We start from the raw sequence: 21,407 nt of genomic DNA on the forward strand, positions 1-21,407 counted from the left end.
ACCGCTATGAGAACTTTGGTGTGTGAATCTTGGCGGAGGTTAATGTGTTAGTTGGTACTTTGGTATAACTATTGGATTTTAACGTTCGTGTCCGGGAGGATTCCGTAGGATTCAAGTGATCGTCATTTTTTTGATTGGTCTAGATACGGCTGTTTCCGTTTGCCTTCACTATGCACGTCCTTGGCCAAGTGTTACCTAGGATTTAGGATCATATGTATGAATAGCCGATCCTCCGGGGGAATCCTTTGTTCCTTCCGGGTTGATCAGTGTGATCCGATAGGATATTTACGGGTAAGTTACTAATGAAAATACTTACTGAGATTCTGCCATTATTATAAAACCCTCGACAAGATCTTCAAATAATCAGGCCTTCTCCGATAATATCGTGTCAACTACATCAACTCGTTCTTCCATCCATTATCAATACCTAAACCATGAAGGTTGCATTCTTTCTCTCCGCTCTCTTCTCTGCTCAGGTCTTGGCAATCCCCGAGCCTGACAACACGGTTGTCAAGGACGGTGAATACACTTACACTGGCATCGATAAGGTATGGGCATCTCAAAATCAATCATACTATTCTGGTGTTAATGCATTCTACAGGGGCTTCTATCCCTCCGCGGTCTTGAAAAGCGCTGCAATTGCTTCCCAGAATGCCGCAGGCCGGCCTCCAACTGCAGTCCAGGCAAATGTGAATGTTCTGGGGACTATGGCTGCTGGTCATGCAGTGGTGGTCGTATGCAGTGCCAGCCAGGACCTGGCTCAGGAGTCTGCTGGACGAAGTAGATATGGGTTTCCGATAAGGAACGTTAAAGCAAGGGCTCGTTTTTCATTTTTGGATGACGTACAATGCAATAGATCTCACCATCCTTATCCCGTGACTCTTGGCCAATCCCTACAAAGACCAAAAAGCCTTCGACAAATCTTTCCATACTCCCCTGCCAAATTAAAATGTTTCCACGATCCTGCGCCATGATGACACAATCTTGCCTCGGGATCTGTCATAGGTTTCCTACCCATTGTTCCAGTCCAACTTCTGTGACTTGGACTTTGCAGAATTAGCATCGCCGGAAACGTAGAGACGTTGAACTTACTGGAAGGCAGTTATAGGAAGGACAAGGATATCATTCACCAACTTGGGTCTGCCACCATCTTTTACTCCTGTCAAGCTGGTCCATCGAAATCCCACATGGTCCTCCAGCCAAGACTTTGTAGCAAGAGTGACAGCTGCAGGGCCGGTTCGTTTGAGTGGATCACTGTTCAGAGCCGCTGTCTCGTTGTCTTTTGTATAGCTGCGTAGAGTGTCCATATATCTTATAACTATAGGGTGATGAGGGGCAGCTGCGAATGCCCATTGCGATAGCTGTTGAGGGTATGTGTAACTTTGACGCCAGTAAGCGTCCGAATTTGGGTCATTGTCAGCTTCCAAGCCCCAAAGAAGATTGACTACTCTTGTTTCGTCGTCTAGCATTGTCGAATCGTTGTGATATCCGTAATCACTTCCTGTCTCGCAGTCTGTCCAGGTTGTTATATCCGATGGGCCAATCCAGGAAGCTGGATGTTGTATGAGCTCGGTGTCGAGATCGCCATACTACACGAATTAGAGACAACGACGAAATATTATTGGAGAGTTTCTTACTATCCCGCCAAAGTGCTTGCATACTAGAATGCGAAATACGTCGCTTCGCTCGACTGGTGTCAAGATTGAGTCATAGGTATCAAGGAAGTCGTTCTCAAATTCTTGGATCAGGGAACGCATTCCGACATCATCCCAGAATAGGTATGCCATTGCAGGACCATGTTCAAGGTTTATTGAAGCCTCAAGCCACAATTCAACCCAAGGTAGAATTTTGGGATTCCAGCTATTTGCTGCCTTGGTTTTCCAGGTTTGGTGGACAATTAAGGGAATATTCGAGAAAGGCAACAGTCTCTCTTTCCTTGATAGAGCACTTTCAGAAACTATACTGGCAGCTTCAAGAATGTTTTGGGGTTGTTTGCGATTCTCATCAGTCCAAGACGGGGGAATATACCATGCTTAATTCCAGAGTTAGGATTATGACGTTCCATCATAGGGTGTAGCATCATTCTGGAAGGTCCACTTACCACCTCCTGTACCATTGGACGAGTAGATATGTTGATCAATCAAAGGGTAGTCCTTCTCGATATTCCCATTATGAGAACGAATTATAGGTAATTTGATTGCAACAGGCCATGATGCTGTGATAAAGAGTAAAGAAAGGGCCAAGAGTCGTATGTACCTTGACGGACGAAGGAGGACACTGAACAAAGTGAATTTGCGGGTCATGTTTGAAAGACTCGAAACGGGATAATTAAAATAAAGACGATTCAAGTGCTGTGTCGTTATATTGGGTCAAATATTTGTAGTTTTGGTCGGATTCGACGTCTTGGCATGGTATAAGGTTGACATATCTCCTTTCTACAGTTCTGTCTAGCAGCAAAGCTAAGGAAGTGTGGATGTTCTCTGTACCATATTTTATACTGACTAAATTATAAGCCATGCAATAGAGAAGCATAGACCACCTTCACTTTGAGAACCTTGCCAGTATAAGGAGCATAATCGTAATTTTCGCCAGCCACGATTACGACAACTTTAGCGTGGTGCAAGGATAAGTTGAGAGATGCCGGCGTTTCTTAACTTGGTGTAGTTAGCGGCTGCATCAGAGCGAAATATCCAACATGACTAGGTCACTTAGAGAAAAGGTCCAACGATATGGACCCCTCTATGTCTATCTATGAATTGGCTACTGTTTTTATGACCCGAAGGCAACACTGACTTCCTTCAATCGGTCCCTGGTTGAGTCATGACAGCGGAACTATGCCCCGGGGAATACACGTGGAACTTGTCTTGACGTCGCAGCAGGGTAATGAATGTTTATCGTAAAGAGACTCAGACTTGAAGTTCGAATCTAGAAGCATGGGTATTTCTCCTTAGCTGTCCAGTCATAGCTAAGCACTTACGTGCTCCCCTCTGATCACAGGGGTAAAAGATTTTGGTGCTGGATGACGACTAGTCGGGATATCATGACACCGCTAGTTAAAAGTTTGATAGCCTAATCTGCATCCCGTTTCATCGCGGAGAAAGATATGAGTACTTTGTTATTCTCTTTATACGGTGCGGCCTTTACATTGGACGCGTCGTATAATGGATCCTTTAAACGAATATAAACGGGGCTAGTCGGCTAAAGTGCCGAGAGTAAGTCCAATTAGAAGGGAGTATCGTAAACGTTGCTCTTGATCCTGGTACGTGTCAGTGACTAAATTTAGTTCTTTTTGACGGAGGTCATGAGAAATGTATTGAAACTTTCCGTTCAATGCTTCAATGATGTAACAACTGGCAGTAAAAAAAGGCGCTTGTCCCTTTACGACGATAAGATTGGTTGTCAGGTTACGCGTCCACATCTCAGTTCAGCTGTGTGAGGGTCTGGACCTTTAACTAGCGCAGACAGCTAAGAAGGGTCACAGACGATCCTGTGGAAGGACTAGATCGATATTGGCTTCCTACAAGAAACGCTAAAGATAAGGATTTATTCTCCATTGCTAGACACACTGAATCATAGATTGAACATGCAATATCTATTACAGTCTAAACAATGAATACTAATGGCCAACCAGAGCCTGGTGACTAGGACCATATCTGTTACCCTGTGGCTTTGTCGAATCGATAATTCGCCGCAACTCCGCCATTTCTTCATCGCTTAACTCAACATGTCTAGAAGCAAAATTCTGTTCCAGACGCTCAGGCTTCGTTGTTCCCGGGATAGCGATAAATCCCTGAGCCGCTACCCATGCAAGTGCAATTTGAGTCAATGTGACACCTTTTCGGACAGCAAGCCTCTTGATCTCCTCGACGATCTTCTTATTATGATAGAAGTTGTCGCCTTGGAATTTTGGCGCTAAGATTAATTAGTATTTTTAAACTTTGTTGGCTGAATCTGATGAGACACATACATCCGCGACGAAAGTCATTCGTAGAGAAGTCGTCTGGACTCTGGTAAGGGAAATCGTCAACAAGCCAGCCATGGCCGAGGGGGCTGTAGGCAACGTAGGCAATGCCCAATTCTCTGGCAGTCTCGATGAGGTCATCAGTTTCGTGCACTGTTTCAAACGCCGAATACTCGGCCTGGAGGGCATCGATCTTGGCAACTATAATAATCGTCAGTCAATAACATGCCATAAGAAGAAAAGAATATCCTTACTAGAGTTGGCCTTTCGCAGAGTTGCAGCAGAGCACTCTGACAAGCCGATGTACTTGGTTTTCTGTTGCTTGCGAATCTCATCAAGCGCACCAATTGACTCCTCAAGGGGAGTTTCTACATCATGGGTGATTAGTTACTGCATAGAGCATCCAAGTCAATAAAACTCACTGGGATCAATGCGATGGAGATAATAAAGATCGGGAGTAAAGCCGAGCCTCTCAATCGTGCCATCAATGTATGTCTTGATGTGAGATGCGGAGTTGGTTACTGAGCCATCGCCAAAACAATCGAAACCACACTTGGAAGCAACTACTGGCGTTAGATTCTATGTAATAACAGTGAATAGATGACTTACTGAATACTTTGTCGCGAACTTGATGCTTGCGAATAAAGTCTCCCAAGAGCTTTTCATTTACGCCAGCCTGGTAAACAACCTAAGATGAGATATGTCAGTATTACAGGTCTGATACCACGACGAATCTAAGACTTGAAACGCACCGCAGTGTCCCAGAAGGTACATCCAAGCTCAATCGCTTTGAGAAGCACTGGTTCAGCCTCTTCAAGACTGAGGTTATTTCCCAAACCAAAACTGATACCCATGGCTCCAAAGCCAGGGGAAGGCACCATGGTGTCAGCGAAGGGAAGATTCTTGACCATCTTGATTTCAATGTCGAAGTTATTGATGTGATTGTAAGTTTGAGACCAAGGATCGGAGTTGATGGCTGTCTTATAACTTTCAATATGATGTGTTGTGGTTCTTCATGAAGCTTGGAAAGTTAAGTCCGACCTTTAACTCCGTTGTTATGTCCATGTATGCTTGATTGTGGATCCAACACTAATGCAACTGGCTGATATACGCTAAACCTGATGTAGTCGTTTCAGATATTAATGGGATAACATCCACGACATTTTTGAGAAAGAGTGGAATTCATGTTGGGTAACTCACTTTCTCGGCAGAGGTCTCTGGAGTTACGGTTGACCGAATTGATAAGTCCGTTACATCAAGATAGTTATCACCGCAACTTTCATACAAGTTCAGCACCTCAGGTATTTTGCCGCAATGCCAGCCTTCATTATCGTAATTGCCATGATGCGTTATAGACTAGCTCTCATCGTCGTCTCAAGACTGGCCACCATTACTGGCACGTATCGTAATGATATAGATTGAGTTAAACAAACTTATCAGTATCAACAGGAACCTCAGTAGACAAAGTACAATTGAATCAAGACAAGGCAATATACGAAGCACCCACATCATGCAAAACTGTGTCAAACCATCCTTTAATACGCCAATCCATACCATGGGCAGAAATTCCCGTAGCTCCCAGCTTCACTCGCAGATTGTGATTCTTGTCAATACCAAGGCGGTTCAAGGCAGTGAGAACCACCGGAGGACTCTTGAACATGTTGGCAGGAAAGTCGACACGGCCCAAGTTCTCCAATCTGGGTTGATCCCAAGGCCTGATATCAGACACTTTGTATGTACCGCTGGTGACTCCTTCTTTATAACTTGGGTACGCAATCCAGTGGGCTGTAGCAGCGTAGAGAATAGTGTCGGCCCAAGTGTCAATGTTCATTGTGAAGCCCTGTGGGGAAACATCACTGACTGTGGCAAGAACACGCCAATTGCTATTCTTGTCCATGTCAAGCAAGCTTAACCAGACGACGACCTTGGGAGTGCCTTCGAATTCTCGGGCAAAGTTGATTCGACGAGAGGTCTTTTGCTGAGGTCGGTTCCAAGGGTGATCATCAGTGGTACTGAACTTTCCAACTTGAAAGTCGGGGTCGTTGTCAGCGACCTGAAGCGCAACACAAGCTGCCGAGTAGATGGTTGTGTCGGCCCAAGAGTCGACCTTGCTTGATATCATCAGCGTATGCACTGACTCGAATGTTGGCGTTGTTTCCAACATCGAGCCAGTTGAAACCGCCAGCCATGGAAGGAGGTTTATCAAAATCCTTTGAGAAATTGACAGTCTTGGAACTCTTCTCCTGTGGCTTGTCCCATGGTCGGACCTCCATTGTGTTGAACTTGGAAACGTCTGGTCCTGTCTTGAGGGCAGAGGTGGCTGCACCACTTGGCGGGTATACAGTAGCAATGAATGTCTTGTCCGTGTCCGATAGTTTGGTGTTTGAAACAGTAAAGTATCCGTTTGTCGTGATGGACTTTTGAATCTCATACATCATGATAGAAGACTTGTCAACATCGCTGAATCTGCTGATCGTGAAGCTGTAATAATCGAAGATGTTGCGGTCGACAGTTTCACGATCCGAATTATTGCCGCTGGAGTAGTACGCATAGGCCTTTTCCTTATCCCAAGGAATGCCGCCTGCGGGAGACTGATGTTCATGGATACAGCCCAGCGCATGACCAAACTCATGAACGATGACACGAGAAAATTCCATGTCTGGGGTGGTATCAGTCAACCAACCAAAATTCATGGTTGGCTTATTTGCTGGAATTGCAAGGTTCTCTGTACCAACGTAGGACCAGGAACGTCGATTGTCGTTGACGTTGACACGAATTTCGGCATCTCCCGAGTCGACAAAGACAAACTTCACGCCAGAATAATTGTTCTATTCTTCAGCGTATTGTTTAATCTTGGCCTTGATCTTGTCGGAACCGTTCAAGATTCTCACACGAAGCTTGCGGCCGTTTCGCCACATGGATCCAACAGGGATTGCAAGTGCCAGGGGGCTTTGAGCACCAGGGACTGCGTCACCGGCCGTGAGCTGATGGCCATTCTTTGGGTTCTCTTGTATGGACAGCATATCGGCCTGGGCTTGAAGCTCAGGCTCGATGGGCATTCAGATACACATATAGATAGACATGATGAGTGGCGATAGAGGTGAATTATGGGAAAACAATAGTAAGTCGTGTGCTTGCGATGGAGCCTATACTCTATAACCACGACTTTAGAACCTGTATTTATATACGAGTTGCACTACAAGATGTCGCATCAGCTGTTCCCCTCGTAATTATTTTATGGTTTCCCAGCTAATTTCAGCTTTTTCAGCTGTGTCTCAGTCAGCGCAAAGGTTCGACCTATGACCTATTGGTTCTCGTCACCGCTCTGTCTCTACATCCCAATAGTTTGTCTCTCTCAATCTCTGTCACATTCTTACCCTCTCGGGGGCTTTACCGGAACATTTACTCCTCTATCAAGATGGGAAATCAGAAAGTATACTCCGACGATACCCAATCAAGGCAGTCGCTAAATGAAAGCTGAAATATGTTAAAGCCACAAAGTCTTAGTTATTGACACTTCTCAAATGAAATATGCTTAATTTAAGCCTGATGCAGTCATGCTTTCAGCTCCAGACCTGAGATTGAGACCTTTTCTTCTTCATCATTATCTCATCCAAGACATGGCTCAAGTTGATGCGACAATGTTTTTCAGCTCGTCCGCGTTCATCCCAAGTACAAACAAAGACTATGTTTTGCCTTGGTCTAATTTTACTCGGTATCAGACGGCAAATATACCCCGCAAGTTCTCATCGTCATTTCATGGTCTTGTGACTTGATGAAAGGCCTTATTACCTCCAACCACCTACCACTCGTTAGAATCAACGAAAGTGCAAAAATGTGTTCGGGTCCTTCAGAGTTCTTTGTCTCCTCACTTCACGGCAACGGAGCAATCTCCGACGGCGAATTTCCCGTTACCGTCCGTCCGTCCAGCCAAGGTACTGTCATCAGACCACAAGGTTACTCATCCCCATAAAGGCTTCAAGTCATAATTAATCGATTGCAAGACCCATCGAACCTGATTGGAAAACTCCATTTCCCACTGCCAACACTGCGGTCACCTGAGGAAGAAACAGTCTCTGGCAAACTCACCGGACATGCAATTTCATCTGTCCAGCTGGAGATTCTGCTTTCCCCGCACGGCCAGTCAGCCACAGAAAGTACCTGCTGCCAGGTTACTCGAGTCGAGCTCTATGCAGAGCGAGATCAGATTGGGCTGTGGGACAGAGATGGCGGCTTACCAACGGACCAAGATACGAGAATTCCGGTGTGGTCTGATATTGTCGGAGCGGAGGATAATCCATTCAACGACAATCCTAGCGGACTTTGTGTAACGCTGACAGTAGCATTCAGTAGTGGCTCGTCAGCTCTGCTAGTCTCTTCAGTGGCTTTGATACAGTCTGTGAGAAGCAGGAGGAAGAATTAAGATAAAATCGTATTTGATACATGATACACAATGGAATTCGTGGGGATCTTTTATCTCAGGGTTGTCCCCTATCTGTCACTCGTTGAATAGCACTCGTACACCTCACCACAAGATACCATCCTGAACGTGTGAGAACTCATATCAACACGGAGACACCACGTGCTGCAATATTGACTCTCGGATGCTATCCCGATATCTACTCATTGTTGCCGTCGGTAGCAGAACCGCTCGAGGAGATGTGTTATACGTTGAACATAGCTATTGGTTTGCATAGGCGCGCGTGACATGGCCGCTAGGCTTATAACACATTCTCCTCCTTCGATGACCCTTTGTTCTTGTTGTCACTTTTCTGGACATATGAAAGTGCAAATGCAGTCAGACCACGTCTTGTAACCCTACCAAACAGGGTCAGAACAGCTTAGGTCATCTCTTGGGAAGTCAATTGTCCAACTGTCTTCTTAGCAGTTGTGGCAAAGGCCAGTCTGATTACTTCTTTGCTCTTCCACACCTGCTGCATCGATAATTACCTCCAATTCCTACCTACGATGAAGGAAGAACCATTGAAAGTCATCTCACCCTTCTCTATCCCTCCCATCGCTCGCCGTATCGACCCTACTCGAATTGCTACATCCAAACCCGATGGCTCAGACAACAACAATGACCGTGTAGAAATCGGACCAACCCCGCTGGCATTCAGGGAGTGGCGGGCTCTTGGCCTACAGCCACCTCATTTACCGACCATGCGAGCATATCGTCTACAACGTGTCCGCGATGAATTAACAAATCGCGACCTCGGCGGCATTCTACTATTCGATCCGCTCAATATTCGCTATGCCACTGACACTACCAATATGCAATTATGGACCACGCATAATCCCGCCCGTGCCTGCTTTGTTGCAGCGAGCGGTTACGTGGTGCTATGGGATTTCCATGGCTGTAACCATCTTTCCGCACATCTGCCTTTGATCAATGAAAGACGCTCGGGCGCATCGTTCTTTTACTTTGAGACCGGCAACCGAACAGATGAACAAGCCGCACGTTTCGCCACACAAATTGACCAATTGCTGCGACAGCATGCTGGTAATAACCGGCGTCTAGCTGTGGACCGCATTGAGGTTGCCGGGCTACGGGCTCTCGATGCTTTGGGTCTGGATGTCTGCAACGGACAAGTCGTAACTGAGCACGCGCGAATGATCAAAGGCCCAGACGAAATTCTGGCCATGCGCTGTGCAGTTGCGTCTTGCGAAGCAGCCATCGGCGAGATGCGTCAAGCCATGCGCGCTGGTGCGACTGAGAATGATGTCTGGGCTGCACTTCACGCTGGAAATATCCGTCGTGGCGGTGAATGGATTGAAACCCGTCTACTTAGTTCCGGCCCACGCACCAACCCTTGGTATCAGGAATGTGGCCCACGAGTACTTCGTGACGGAGACCTGGTGGTCTTCGACACTGATCTTATCGGCGTATACGGTATCTGCGTCGACGTGTCACGGACCTGGATTTGTGGCGATCTCGAACCCACCGCTGAACAGAAACGTCTGTACCGCATCGCTCATGAACACATCACTACCAACATCGAGATGGTTAAGCCTGGGGTACGCTTTACAGACCTGACGCGTAATGGTCATCGATTGCCTGAATCATGTCGTGCTCAGCGCTATGGTGTCATGTTTCATGGTGTAGGTCTTTGCGATGAGTACCCGAGTATTCGTTATCCCGAAGATTTGGAATCATATGGCTATGAAGGAGAGATACAAGCGGGTATGGTTCTTTGTGTCGAGGCCTATGTTGGTGAAGTCGGTGGTAAAGATGGTGTCAAGTTGGAGAACCAGTTACTTGTGACTGACACGGGTTATGAGTTGCTCACTCATTATCCATTTGAACAAAGTTTTCTTGATTAAATTATCCTTGTTGAACTCTTAGACCTCCACGGTCGTGGCTTTGAGAAGTGTCAAGGTAGCTATTATTTACTTACAATCTATCTGTTGTCGTCAACTGGAATCATAACACCGTTGGTTACCGCAAGATCAAGTGTCGCTCGCGCTTTAACGTCGCGCAGATTAACCAAGGCACCTAATGACAGCCTGATCTTTTATCAACTGATTGTATCTCACTTCACATACAGAGATAACAACTCAATGTTAGGCTTCCGAGATATCACTGTCCAAGTCGCTTCTCATCATATGAAGATCCACAGTCTCTAGCCAGATATTGAAGTACCAAGTATTATCAGAAGGGCCTAGGCTATGGCCGAATGCTTAATGGTGATAAGTTTCAATGCTTCAATAGTTTATTATGGTATCCTCTTAATGTGTTCCGAAAGAGGTATAGCGAGATAGTTAAAATAAACCACGTCCCCATCAAGACATACCCATGTCTTTACCAGACACCGTTGCCTTTCTTTACCCATCCACTATGTCCGGAGCCCTTGCAGTTCGAGCGCTTGCAGTAAAATGACTGTCTGCTTCCCTTAGTTGAAGGCGAATACGTATAGTAAGAATCCTTGATTGGACTCAACGCGCAGGTGTTCCATCGCTCCCTCTCCACGCTATACTCCTGGTGGTCATGCCAGTGCGCGACGCAGATTGTCTGGCCTTTTGTACCAGCGCAGGTGGCTGTCTGGGAGTTTCCTCTTGTCCACGCTACAGAGTAGCCGCCGCTGATCCAGCTAGCCTTTCCTAGGCCCTCGAGAGAAAAGCTGGCTGAGTGAGTGACGGACCATTCTTTGCCAGCACTCATTTCGCAGTCGCCTTTTCCGCAGTTGATGCGGTCCTGTGACTTTTGTTAGCTTATAATCATGAAGTATAGGGAAGACCCTTTAGAACAAGGATTGTACGAACCGTGATCTGCTTGTGGAGCCTCCACTTCTTCGGATTCCCGTTGCCCTTCTTACGGACAACGGGGGCTTGGTCCCAGCATTGACGGGACTGCAGCTGTTGAGGTTCCAATGGCTGTGTTTCCTCTTCTTCAGTAACACCAGCAAATACTTGCATCTCCTCCTCGGACACGACACCGACCATGGCGAGGTCATCTTCAGCGGCACGACCAAGACACTCAGCCGTGATATTGTACGGAAGGCTTCCGAGCAGATCAAGTCGACCAGCGGTCCACGGGACCTCGCATTCGACGGCGGTTATATCAGCGTTCCACCGAGCTTCACAGACGACTCCACCAGACCTGGCAATCTCAAATTCAAGAGGGTAACGTGTGTCTCCAACGATGATTTCTCCATTACCAGCCTCGTCAGCCGAGACTTGGATAGAAACGCCGTTGAGGGTTATCTTGTCGTCGCAGGCATAGGTCAGAAGAGACTTTCCCTCGCTGTCAGCCGCGAAGATGATCTGATCACCAGTACTGTGGGCAGTTTCCCAGGTGACAAAGATAGAGTTGGGTGCTTTGAGCGGTTCTCCGGCCCAGTTCAAGCGACGAGCTGTTGCTTGATGAGCAAGAATTGCTAAATAGGCGGTGGTGGCGTGAATGGCCTTCATGATTGCTGGCGTCTTGGAACTGGGGTCTTGATAGGAAGATGGTAGAGGCTCGAATTCTAGGAGTAGATGTGCTCTGAGAAGTGAGTTACAATGGGTTGATGAGACGATAATTCGAGGATACATAGGTGCCCTTTTATACTTCTCATTCTACTCAATTTCTCATCCAGGCGCTCGACCTGCAAGCCTAGAACAAGGTTCATACATGTCTTTGCTTTCCCGCTCCGTGTAAGTTCCCAACCGACTAGAAGGCCTCACGGCCGAGATTCTGGTTCGCTCCTTTGCGATATCTCTTATTATCATCCACGGCGTAGTAGTAGTCTCATGCAGTTAGTTGTCTGTCAGCACAAAATAGCCCCCAACGGGAGAAATTAGGCCATGGATCATTGGCACTGCCACCTCCCTCTCTTGTAAAAACAAATGATTATTTTTGCCCGGAATATATGAGCGTGTTGTGTTTTGAAGCAGAGAGTTTAGACTTGGCAGAGCGAAGAGTTGTTGGTTCCCATATGTTTCGGTGCTGTGCCGCTGGGGTAATATGGATAATTGAGCCTAACGTTCTTAGTTAACCCTGTGAAACCCCCAACGCCAAGACAACGTCTCTCAGCCACTGTCTTCTTTCCTCACCGTCGCTTGTCCTATTTACAAGTTTAGCCCACATGATAGGTCCGCTTCCGAACTACACTTTGGCCTCTTCCTTAGCAACAGAATGTCGGCTATTTCCATTCTTAGACCATATGTTAATAAGCTTAATTGACGTGTCATTGGCCTCGCTTTCGACTATGCGCCAAGCGCGTCTAGACCTTCCCCCACGCAACAAGGGACCTCGTCACAGGACCTGTGGCTCAAAGAGGCACTATGCTCCGACGATCAAGGGTACACCAACATGACAAACTCTTTACCTGCCCGTCTCGGGGTTATATATGCCTGCAATAACTCTCATCTTTAGGATAAATACTTATTTATGAGAAGCACATTTTCCTTCTCTGGTTTCTATCCACTTTCCAACAATCTTCCACCTTGTTTCTCCCAGTCATAATTACAACTGAACTGTCTGCACCTACTTTACATACAGCCCATTCTCGCCAGCTCTTTCACTTGGGTCCTCACCAGGGCCTACATCAATAAACAGAATGCGTTCAGCTTTCCTACTCTCAACTTTTGGCTTCAGCGTCTTCACTACCATTCACGGTTTTGAGTTCACTGGTCCTAGCTCAGCTGAGAAGCTTGATCTTACTCAACCCATTACCATCACGTGGAATGCAACAAGTGGATCCATAGACGAACCAAAGGCCCATCGACTCCAACTCTGGTTCCTGGCGCTCACCGAAGGCGAGAAGGACCAGTCTGGTTGGGAACTTGCTTCCAACCTGTCACTCTCGGAGGGCTCATATGAATGGGACCCTGAGACCATCGTCAAAGGCATAGAGGACAAGAACACCTCCCTCTCTTCCGGCGCAGTGCACAACTTCGGAGCTAGACTTCTCGACAATGCTGGGAGCAAGTTAGTAACAGTCGAAAGCGACAAGTATGCCCTCAAAGGAGGTGACTTTATTGCAAACGATGGTAGCAAAGGGGTTCAAACCGGATTATACGCAGCTCTTACTATGGCAGTAGTGGCAGGAGTGATAACTAGTATGGGAGTTATATAAGACGACAGTCAAGCTCCATAGCGTTACTGAAGATCTCTATCGGTAACTCAATTACATAGTTAAAGGGGGCCTCATATATACACATTTAGGTCAGAAACTTGCGGTTACCAGAGCAATGATGAAAACTAATATATAGATGTATTATCTCAAGGTAAACTATCTATGTATACAAAGGATCTAAGATCTGCCAAACTATAGCACGATCTGGACAGTCTTGGACATGCTGGGAACACCGGCTGACATGACAAAGAGGTAGTAGTATCCAGGCAACAAGATACCGTTGTCGTTGGGCAGCTTGACAGAGTAATCATTGCCCTTGACAGAGAAGTTGGTCAGGGGAACACGTCGCTGGTCAGTGTTGCTAGAGTGTGTAACACTACCCATGCGAACAAGAGACATGGTGACCTTGCCAGAAGTGTTGGTGACCTTGAACTTGAGGGTGCTACCAGCCTTGACACCCTTCTGAACAATGCCAGAGATGAGAGGTCGGTCAGCGAGAGAACCGTCCTTCTTGAAAAGGTAAGGAGGCTGGAAGATCTCTCCGTCGGCGTGATCAGCAGTCTTGTCGCAGCCAGCAGTAGAACCACCAATCTTGTTGACGTAGCAAAGACCACCACCGCCGATGAAGACAGTGGCGTCGGGGAGAAGAATGGAAACAGAGTGGTAGTTGCGGGGAACAGCGTGGGGAGCAAGCTGGGTCCACTTGTTGGTAGCGGGGTTGAACAGCTCAGGAATCAGAATACCGTCAGTGTTGGTGAAGACTAGGGACTTGCGCTGACCACCAGTGACAAGAACAGTTCCGTCAGGGAGGACAACAGCGTTACCGAAGCCACGGGGGAAAGCCATGTCAGCAACACGCTTGACAGCAGCAGGCGCGTAAGCCTCTCCAATAGTGGTGATGTGGGCGTGCTTGTTGGCGTTCGAGTTGGTGTAGTCGGGGGAACCACCAGCAGTCAAGATCTTGCCATTGAGAGCATCGTACATGACAAACATACCGCACATGGCGTTGACATCGTCTCGCTTGCCGGACGTGCGGACGGATCCCTTCTGCTTGGTGCTGTACCAGTGCTGAGTAGTGCTAGGACCAGCCTGGAAGACACTGCCCTTCTTCCATCCGAACAACCAAGCGTGGTTATCCTCACGCCAGATACCCTCGTGGTCCTTGGTAAGCATGGGCTTGACGTCAGCTCCATCGAGCATGGTCCACTTGTTGGTCTTGGGGTCAAAGACCTCACCGTTCTTGCCCTGGCGGGGACCGGAGTAGGCACCTCCGATGGTGAAGACACGGCCGTCGGACAGGATAGTGGAGGTCTGGTAACCACGAGGCATCTTCATGTTAGGTCCTCGGGTGAAAGTGTTATCCTTGGGGTTGTAAAAGCTGACAGCCTCGGCATCAGAACCACCCTGGATGATGATACGACCGTCACCAAGCTGGCTCATACCAGGGCAGAACATGTCGTGGTGAGTGTTGGCGACCTCACGTTGAGCAATTGCTCCGGTAGGGAGATCGAGAGCACCGAATTGAGTGCGGCCAGAGGCACCGCCGAAAGCATCGGGGCCCCAGGAAGAGAAGTAGAGAAGCTGCTGAGACTGAGGAAACTGGGGAACGACGTAGGCAGCGACGGGAATAACGGGAAGACGAATGATGTCAGACCAGCGACCCTGGGTAGCAGGCTTGACGGCGGAAGGAAGCTGAACGACGCTGAATCGCTTGCTCTGAACCCAGAAGAGGGAGGCGTTGGGCTCAGCAGCCTTGATGTGGCAGACCTTGCCCTCGTTATCGAAAACAGCCTTCTTACAGGTGTTGATCTTGGAGCACTCATCAGCGCAAGCGGCAAGGGTAGCAACCTTGATCTGGCGCGCAGTAGCGCCGACAAAGTCAGTGCTGTAGCAAACGTTGAAAGTCTTTCCCTTGCCCTTGAGGGCGCGGTACTGGTGACCACCAGTGGGACAAGTCGCGATGAATCGTCCCTCATTGACGTTGGTGAGAGTGATGGCGTCAAAGTTGTTGTCGGACTCCCAGTTCATGCGGTTCGCGTTGTTCTCATCCTTGACGTGGCAGATGCGGCCCTTCTTGTCGTAGACGGCCTTGACACATCGAGGGTCCTGGTTGCAGATCTGGGCGCAAGCGTTGGTGTTTCGAACATCCTTGACAACCTTGAGACTGCCTCCGCCGTTCTTGTAGTCGGTGTTTTTGCAGATGGAGTAGCCAGCGCCAGACTGGGCGGTCCAAGTAGCTTCCTTTGTGGGACACTTGGTTAGAGCGGCGGAAGCGAGGGGAGAAAGTAAGAGGGCTCCGAGAGCCATAGAGTTGAGTTGAACCATAATTAGGTAAGTATAGTTGATTGTTGTGAGAACGAGTGTGTTGTTTGTTATTGTTGTTGTTGGTTTAAATGAGAGATGCCGAGTCCATTAGTGAAATTAGTTAAATAATGATAATAACGACGGTATTAGAATTGAAACAGAAAAACGAAATAAACGAAAGAACTACTCGAAAAGAAACCGAGTACAGAGAGGGAGAGGGATATCCTGTCTGTCACTAAAAAGATGGACTACGGGAGGGTTTTATGTTTTGCGCTTTGGCGGCTGCCTCTGTAAACTTTTCCAGGGTCTTATTTTTTACGATCTGGAATAGCTAAGTTTAGACATCCATTCCGCTCTCTGTATGGATGGAATATCACGTCCAGTATGACTAGACCGTTTCCCCCTGTCGCCGTTCTGGTGGGACTTTGCAGTACCTGACACTCGCTAACCCGATTAAACCACGCCAAGGCTGATTGTCAGGGGGGAAGACGAGCTGGAATACAACTCTGGCGGCTGTGTTTCTTAATTATCGGCGCATAAGAAAGGGTTTGTTATTACTAACGTATCACATATAGTTGAGCTATTGGAGACATATTTGATAGTTCCCGTCGAGGTTACTCTGTGGGAAGAGCAACTGATTGTCAAAAAGGGTCTTGAGCTTTGACTTGGCGTTCGAAGCACGGACTCGAAGTTTCTGTCATTGCATGAGCCACTATATCCAGTGTTTAGACTTTATACAATCAGTTCTATATATACGTACCAAGACATTTTGTCAGGTATGGAACAAATCGTAACTGTGCCTGACATATCTCATCACGCTGTTGAGTGCTTGGCACTGCATTATAACGGCGCGTAAGACTACGTCCGTTCCATGCAGTTTATAAACATTATTCCCATTCGGTTCCTTGCCTCACCTGAGCGCTAAAACATCCACTTCTCTCAGCTTGAGAACAAGGAATTGTTATTTCCCGTCCAAGACCGTCGGGAAAATATGGTTGAAAGTCAAAATCGTACTGGATGATAACCCCTGTTGTGTTGGTGCAGGGATCATGCCTGATAACAATGCTCCCTTCAGGGTCCCCTTTTCTTTTTGAACGGGAGATCTTTGTTTGGTTGTTCCGTCTTGGGTGTTGGGTGACGTCTGACTGATAAGGAAATCCCAAAGGTAATGGAAGTCATATCAGACAGTAGAAAGATCTCTTGAAGAGTCAAACTAGAACTAACATTTGTTAAACTAGTTACATTCGGTAGACAATAGTGAATCTGCATGACAGTTTACGCGAGGTGGATCATTGATTGTCTCATCAGAGGCTGATCGGACGAAGTTATGACGCGTTGCGTAGCGAACGAAACGTGTTGATGAAAGTCTGTAGGGTAACCTTGTGACACCGGATATACGGAAACCCGCAACTAGAACAGGTCAACTCACGCGATAAGCATATACTTAAAGTAAGCGAGAGAATTGTGAATCAATTTATTCTTTTACGAGTTTCCTTAACTGCCAAAAGGACATACTAGATTCAGCGTTTGCAGTCAAGGTTCGGCATAACTCGAGTTTGACGTCAAGAGATACTAAAAAATAAAACGTAGCAAAATTACGGTTGACAAGCTCTAAATAAGGTTTGATCTTGCAACTCAAGAGGGAGCGGAATTTGCCGTACCGGTTTCACAATGATCTGATCTCTATTCACCACCCTTGAAAGTGAGGCTCGGCATTAACTCTGCTGTGACATCGTCAACGTGCTTGTAACGAGGATATCACAAGTCTCACCCTGGAGTGAAGCGCGTTTAGCTCTATTTCGATGATGTCAGTACATGCCCTTCCATAACAAGACTAGCTTCGATTGGACGGAACTGTTAACCGCCTTTAACCGTGGAGAATGTCCCCGACTACCGAGGCCGATCGTCGGAGTTTTCCTTACAAACCCAATTAATTCTTACTATCAACCTTCTCACTCATCAACACCCGCCATGTCTGTACTCAAGATGCGCTTTGTTCAGAGACCAATTGGTCTTGCCACAAGACTTTACTCAACAAGTCCAGCTCTCCCTTCTCGGTGGTTTGCTGATTTGCAGACCCAACTGAAGGAGCTAACAACCGAGCGGTATCCTAAAGAATGTACTGAGAAAGCGCAGAAGTTGTACGCTTTTTCGGAACAAAACTGGCTTGAACTGTTAGCTGGGCAACAGGGCTTTCTCACTGAGAAGAAATGGCGAGGTATCGATAATCACCAGTTGCTATGGGGTGATATGGTGAGTAGTGACATCCCGTCACAGAGATTAATTCTAACCACATGAAATAAATAGGACAGTATGGTGAGTAATTCTCTGAAATTGTATTTCTCACTTGGCTAAATAATTCAGGGTATGTATCCCCCCTTCCCGATCTAACTCCATCTCACATCTGACAGGACACGTGAATAACATCATGTACAACAAATACGCCGAAACTGGTCGAGTTAAATTCATCCATAACCAAAGTGAAGACGCGACAGAAGAAGAAAAGTCACAATGGCTGGACCTTCCTACGCCGCGAGGTCTTGGCCTCATCCTCAGCAGTATCAAAACCGAATACAAGTTTGTACGTTTACGCGACAATTTCACACGACCGCAAACTGACTTTCACTCCAGCCTTTGGAATTTCCGGATCGAATCACTGTGCTATACAAGTTGCTCGAGTCACCCACAGCCGAGTCAACATCGATCAAGAAGGAAGCCTGGATTCTTTCAGAGAAATATCGACGACTTGCAGCCAAATGCACAGAGGACACTGCCATCTATGACTACAGAACGGCAAAGAAGTCTGTTCTCAAGCCATTCATGGTTGAAAAGTTTCAAAAGACGTTCAAGTTACAGCAGGAACGGGAGAAGAAGTATACCGAGGAGGCGGATAAGCTTATCAAGGCTTTTGAGGAGCTAAAGTCCAAATTCCAATAAATTCGACCGTTTAGAGGACGACAGCCACGTTCTAATGATCTGAATGGGAAGATGATGGAAACTCAAATGGGGACTGGATACGTCATTTGATGTCCGTGCTACCGAGGTCGATCAAGTAGGTTTGTTTACCTTGAAAGTCAATGTTATGAGATAGACCAGGCTTTCACACATATATCAACAATTCTACAATCCATTATGATGTTGTCGCATCTAAACTTCAAGACATCACTTTATCTCAAGACCTGGTATGATTAATTTCGCTGTCCTTGACTTGCCCTCCCTTCACGGTTAGCCTCTCCCCAACAGCCGGTAGCCCGAGACGCGTATCTCGAGGTGGCTAAAAACCTGCAACCCTCAGCTCCCAAAAGACGACAGTCCAACGTTTTTAGCTCCAACTAACCCCGGAGGAAACCTGCAACGAGTCCACACACTAAACCTTTGCAACGAACCAATCTCCAGGAACTAGTTCTGGTGGCTTTGTTAGAGGCGGGGTAGTGTCAATCGTTATTCATTTATTTAATCACCCTTTCTCTACTTCCCATTTCCTTGTCAGGAGGTTTGTCATGTTTCTCGTCATGATTTGGCCGATTCAATCGCATAATGTCTGAACATGGTGAGTGGCCGTCAAGCCCGGAAAAGATTGCTCTGGAGGCGTGGTCGCAGGGTTGTATGATTGGGGCCTTGATTATCATGATTGGCATCACCGTTGTTAATATGAGGCGTGGCGTTGTTCTCCACAAACTCATTTTAATTGAGGTGAGTTTCTCGCCCGCTATCAACAGCCTTCATCTCACTGACTGATTAGTTGCTGCTGGCCATGCCAAATGGCTTCTTCATGTTCTTCAAGCCCCCAGTCTGGGGATGGTACCTTTCATCGACAGTCATCCTTCTCATCATCTCGTGGAATCTACATAATGTCATCTCATGGCTCAAGAACAAGCCCTTTCTATCGAAACGATACAACGCCATCTATATCGGTACCATCGTACTCGTCCAGCCATATTGGGTCCTCGAGATTTACGCCAATTTTACCTACTTCAATCCACCTTATACCCGTTTCTTCTCTTCATCAAGACCTCTCGAGGCTCTCTGCCGGTTTGTACCTATTCGACCACATCGACGACCAGTCAACTAACGATCGAGACAGTGATCCGTGGTGGATATTTACAGCGCTGAATCTATTCTGGAACATCAAATACCGCTACGAGTTTAAATACCTGGAACTCATTCGCATATCACCCCGATTCGCCGTCCTGTTATTGAGCATGACTCTCAGCATCATTTTCATCATCATCGATCTCTTTGCCGTCACGTCTGTACTCCACATTGGATACATTAACCCGTTCTGGAAATTCGCCTTTATCTTTAAATGTTTCACCGATACTATTGTACTCGACGACTTCAAGACAGCATTAGATAAGCTCAGCCGGTACAAAATGGAGCAGAACTATCCGCTGCCTTTTAGCAGACCTGGAAGTCAAACGAATATTGAACCGCAGAGATCGAGTATTGCCGATTTTGCTGTTATCTGTCCGGTGGAGAGCTCAGCTTTGGTGACGGTGGAACATTTGGAGAGGGCGCATACCGATTCAATATCTAGTCCACCTCGGGCTGTGAGAGCATCACAAACAGGACTTGGGGGAAGACCTTATTAAATTACTAATAATCTATGATTCAATTTAGCCATTTCTCATACTATGACGAATTTAAGAGAACAAACTGCAAAGTATAAAAAGATTGAGTGCGTCTACAAATTACATTATCCGATATAGACTATAGAACAACTGTATAATAAGAGACCGTACGGTAGGCTTCCTCAACACTTTATTTTACTTATTCATGTTAAGTAGCTCAAGGTTAGAAACGATCTTGGCACAAGTGTCACCCTTCCCAGCTTGGTGGAACAAAGCACAGCCCTTGATGAGTCCTTTCTGTAGAACTGTAGGGTTCTTGGAACCTGTAGGTTCAGTTGCAGTTGCAGTCGTCTTTGTTGGGGCACTAGTTGCTGTACCAGGAACACCAACACAGTAGTAATATCCGACCCAGAGTCCACTACAGTCTTTGCCAACAGCTGGATTCCATGTGAAAAAAAGTGTCGAAGTCGAATGTGCCGAAGCTGGAGACAATCTGGTCGCATGTATCGGCCTCTGAGGCTTTATGAAGGTCAACGCAGCTCTCAATCAGTCCTTCTTGGGTGAGTATGTGCGGTTCCTTGGTATCCTTGGTCTCGGATCCAGAGATATCAGTTGAGGTAACCTCGGGCTTATCTGGCTCTTCAGGTAGGCCGTGGTTGATCTCGACACAGTACGAGTGGCCAACCTTGATACCGGAGCAGTCATCATCAACAGTTGGATTCTAGAGGCAAAACATGATGATAAATCCTATGAACCGGAAGAAGATGGGGTAATGAGAGTGTGCACTTACATACTCCGAGAACTTCTGCTCCGTAATAGCCCAGTCCATAAGCCATTTTTGACAATTGGTGTATCCGTTATCCATCCATTCATCATAATACGTGCATTTCGATGTGATACCTGGGTCAATAGGGCCGTTGGGCTTGACCCCACGACGGAATTTCTCGTTTCTAGCTACAGTGACACCAATGGCCAACAGAGTTTGGACGACAACGGAGGAGAAATGCATCG

At 46.9% G+C, this 21,407-nt stretch overlaps 11 protein-coding genes across 11 annotated transcripts; 5 read left to right on the forward strand and 6 right to left on the reverse strand.

The window, feature by feature from the left end:
• Positions 1–434: 434 nt before the first annotated feature.
• Positions 435–879, forward strand: FGSG_13515 (uncharacterized protein; the record flags this gene model as incomplete). The annotated part of the gene is made up of 2 exons (XM_011330390.1): positions 435–780; positions 857–879. 2 exons carry the CDS (start codon positions 435–437, stop codon positions 877–879), a joined length of 369 nt encoding a protein of 122 aa, XP_011328692.1.
• Positions 880–1,088: 209 nt separating this feature from the next.
• FGSG_09098 (uncharacterized protein) lies at positions 1,089–2,303 on the reverse strand (the record flags this gene model as incomplete). The annotated part of the gene is made up of 3 exons (XM_011330391.1): positions 1,089–1,589; positions 1,638–1,867; positions 2,102–2,303. The coding sequence occupies 3 exons, from the start codon at positions 2,301–2,303 to the stop codon at positions 1,089–1,091; spliced, it is 933 nt and encodes a 310-aa protein (XP_011328693.1).
• Positions 2,304–3,616: 1,313 nt separating this feature from the next.
• FGSG_13514 (uncharacterized protein) lies at positions 3,617–4,872 on the reverse strand (the record flags this gene model as incomplete). Its single annotated transcript, XM_011330392.1, has 6 exons — positions 3,617–3,912; positions 3,968–4,162; positions 4,216–4,329; positions 4,384–4,524; positions 4,571–4,649; positions 4,714–4,872. The coding sequence occupies 6 exons, from the start codon at positions 4,870–4,872 to the stop codon at positions 3,617–3,619; spliced, it is 984 nt and encodes a 327-aa protein (XP_011328694.1).
• A 1,134-nt stretch (positions 4,873–6,006) lies between these two features.
• Positions 6,007–6,618, reverse strand: FGSG_13513 (uncharacterized protein; the record flags this gene model as incomplete). The annotated part of the gene is made up of 1 exon (XM_011330393.1): positions 6,007–6,618. One exon carries the CDS (start codon positions 6,616–6,618, stop codon positions 6,007–6,009), a length of 612 nt encoding a protein of 203 aa, XP_011328695.1.
• Positions 6,619–8,929: 2,311 nt separating this feature from the next.
• FGSG_09096 (uncharacterized protein) lies at positions 8,930–10,285 on the forward strand (the record flags this gene model as incomplete). Its single annotated transcript, XM_011330394.1, has 1 exon — positions 8,930–10,285. The coding sequence occupies one exon, from the start codon at positions 8,930–8,932 to the stop codon at positions 10,283–10,285; it is 1,356 nt and encodes a 451-aa protein (XP_011328696.1).
• A 478-nt stretch (positions 10,286–10,763) lies between these two features.
• On the reverse strand, positions 10,764–11,872 carry FGSG_09095 (uncharacterized protein; the record flags this gene model as incomplete). The annotated part of the gene is made up of 2 exons (XM_011330395.1): positions 10,764–11,156; positions 11,225–11,872. 2 exons carry the CDS (start codon positions 11,870–11,872, stop codon positions 10,764–10,766), a joined length of 1,041 nt encoding a protein of 346 aa, XP_011328697.1.
• A 1,130-nt stretch (positions 11,873–13,002) lies between these two features.
• On the forward strand, positions 13,003–13,521 carry FGSG_09094 (uncharacterized protein; the record flags this gene model as incomplete). Its single annotated transcript, XM_011330396.1, has 1 exon — positions 13,003–13,521. One exon carries the CDS (start codon positions 13,003–13,005, stop codon positions 13,519–13,521), a length of 519 nt encoding a protein of 172 aa, XP_011328698.1.
• A 192-nt stretch (positions 13,522–13,713) lies between these two features.
• Positions 13,714–15,828, reverse strand: FGSG_09093 (uncharacterized protein; the record flags this gene model as incomplete). Its single annotated transcript, XM_011330397.1, has 1 exon — positions 13,714–15,828. The coding sequence occupies one exon, from the start codon at positions 15,826–15,828 to the stop codon at positions 13,714–13,716; it is 2,115 nt and encodes a 704-aa protein (XP_011328699.1).
• A 1,968-nt stretch (positions 15,829–17,796) lies between these two features.
• On the forward strand, positions 17,797–18,762 carry FGSG_09092 (uncharacterized protein; the record flags this gene model as incomplete). Its single annotated transcript, XM_011330398.1, has 5 exons — positions 17,797–18,078; positions 18,133–18,141; position 18,190; positions 18,237–18,406; positions 18,457–18,762. The coding sequence occupies 5 exons, from the start codon at positions 17,797–17,799 to the stop codon at positions 18,760–18,762; spliced, it is 768 nt and encodes a 255-aa protein (XP_011328700.1).
• Positions 18,763–19,362: 600 nt separating this feature from the next.
• Positions 19,363–20,463, forward strand: FGSG_09091 (uncharacterized protein; the record flags this gene model as incomplete). The annotated part of the gene is made up of 4 exons (XM_011330399.1): positions 19,363–19,518; positions 19,568–19,857; positions 19,910–20,375; positions 20,446–20,463. The coding sequence occupies 4 exons, from the start codon at positions 19,363–19,365 to the stop codon at positions 20,461–20,463; spliced, it is 930 nt and encodes a 309-aa protein (XP_011328701.1).
• Positions 20,464–20,591: 128 nt separating this feature from the next.
• FGSG_09090 (uncharacterized protein) lies at positions 20,592–21,405 on the reverse strand (the record flags this gene model as incomplete). The annotated part of the gene is made up of 3 exons (XM_011330400.1): positions 20,592–20,719; positions 20,832–21,117; positions 21,187–21,405. The coding sequence occupies 3 exons, from the start codon at positions 21,403–21,405 to the stop codon at positions 20,592–20,594; spliced, it is 633 nt and encodes a 210-aa protein (XP_011328702.1).
• Positions 21,406–21,407: the final 2 nt, after the last annotated feature.

This window comes from Fusarium graminearum, chromosome 4 (genome assembly GCF_000240135.3).
Source record: "Fusarium graminearum PH-1 chromosome 4, whole genome shotgun sequence".
Taxonomy (NCBI): Eukaryota; Fungi; Ascomycota; class Sordariomycetes; order Hypocreales; family Nectriaceae; genus Fusarium; species Fusarium graminearum.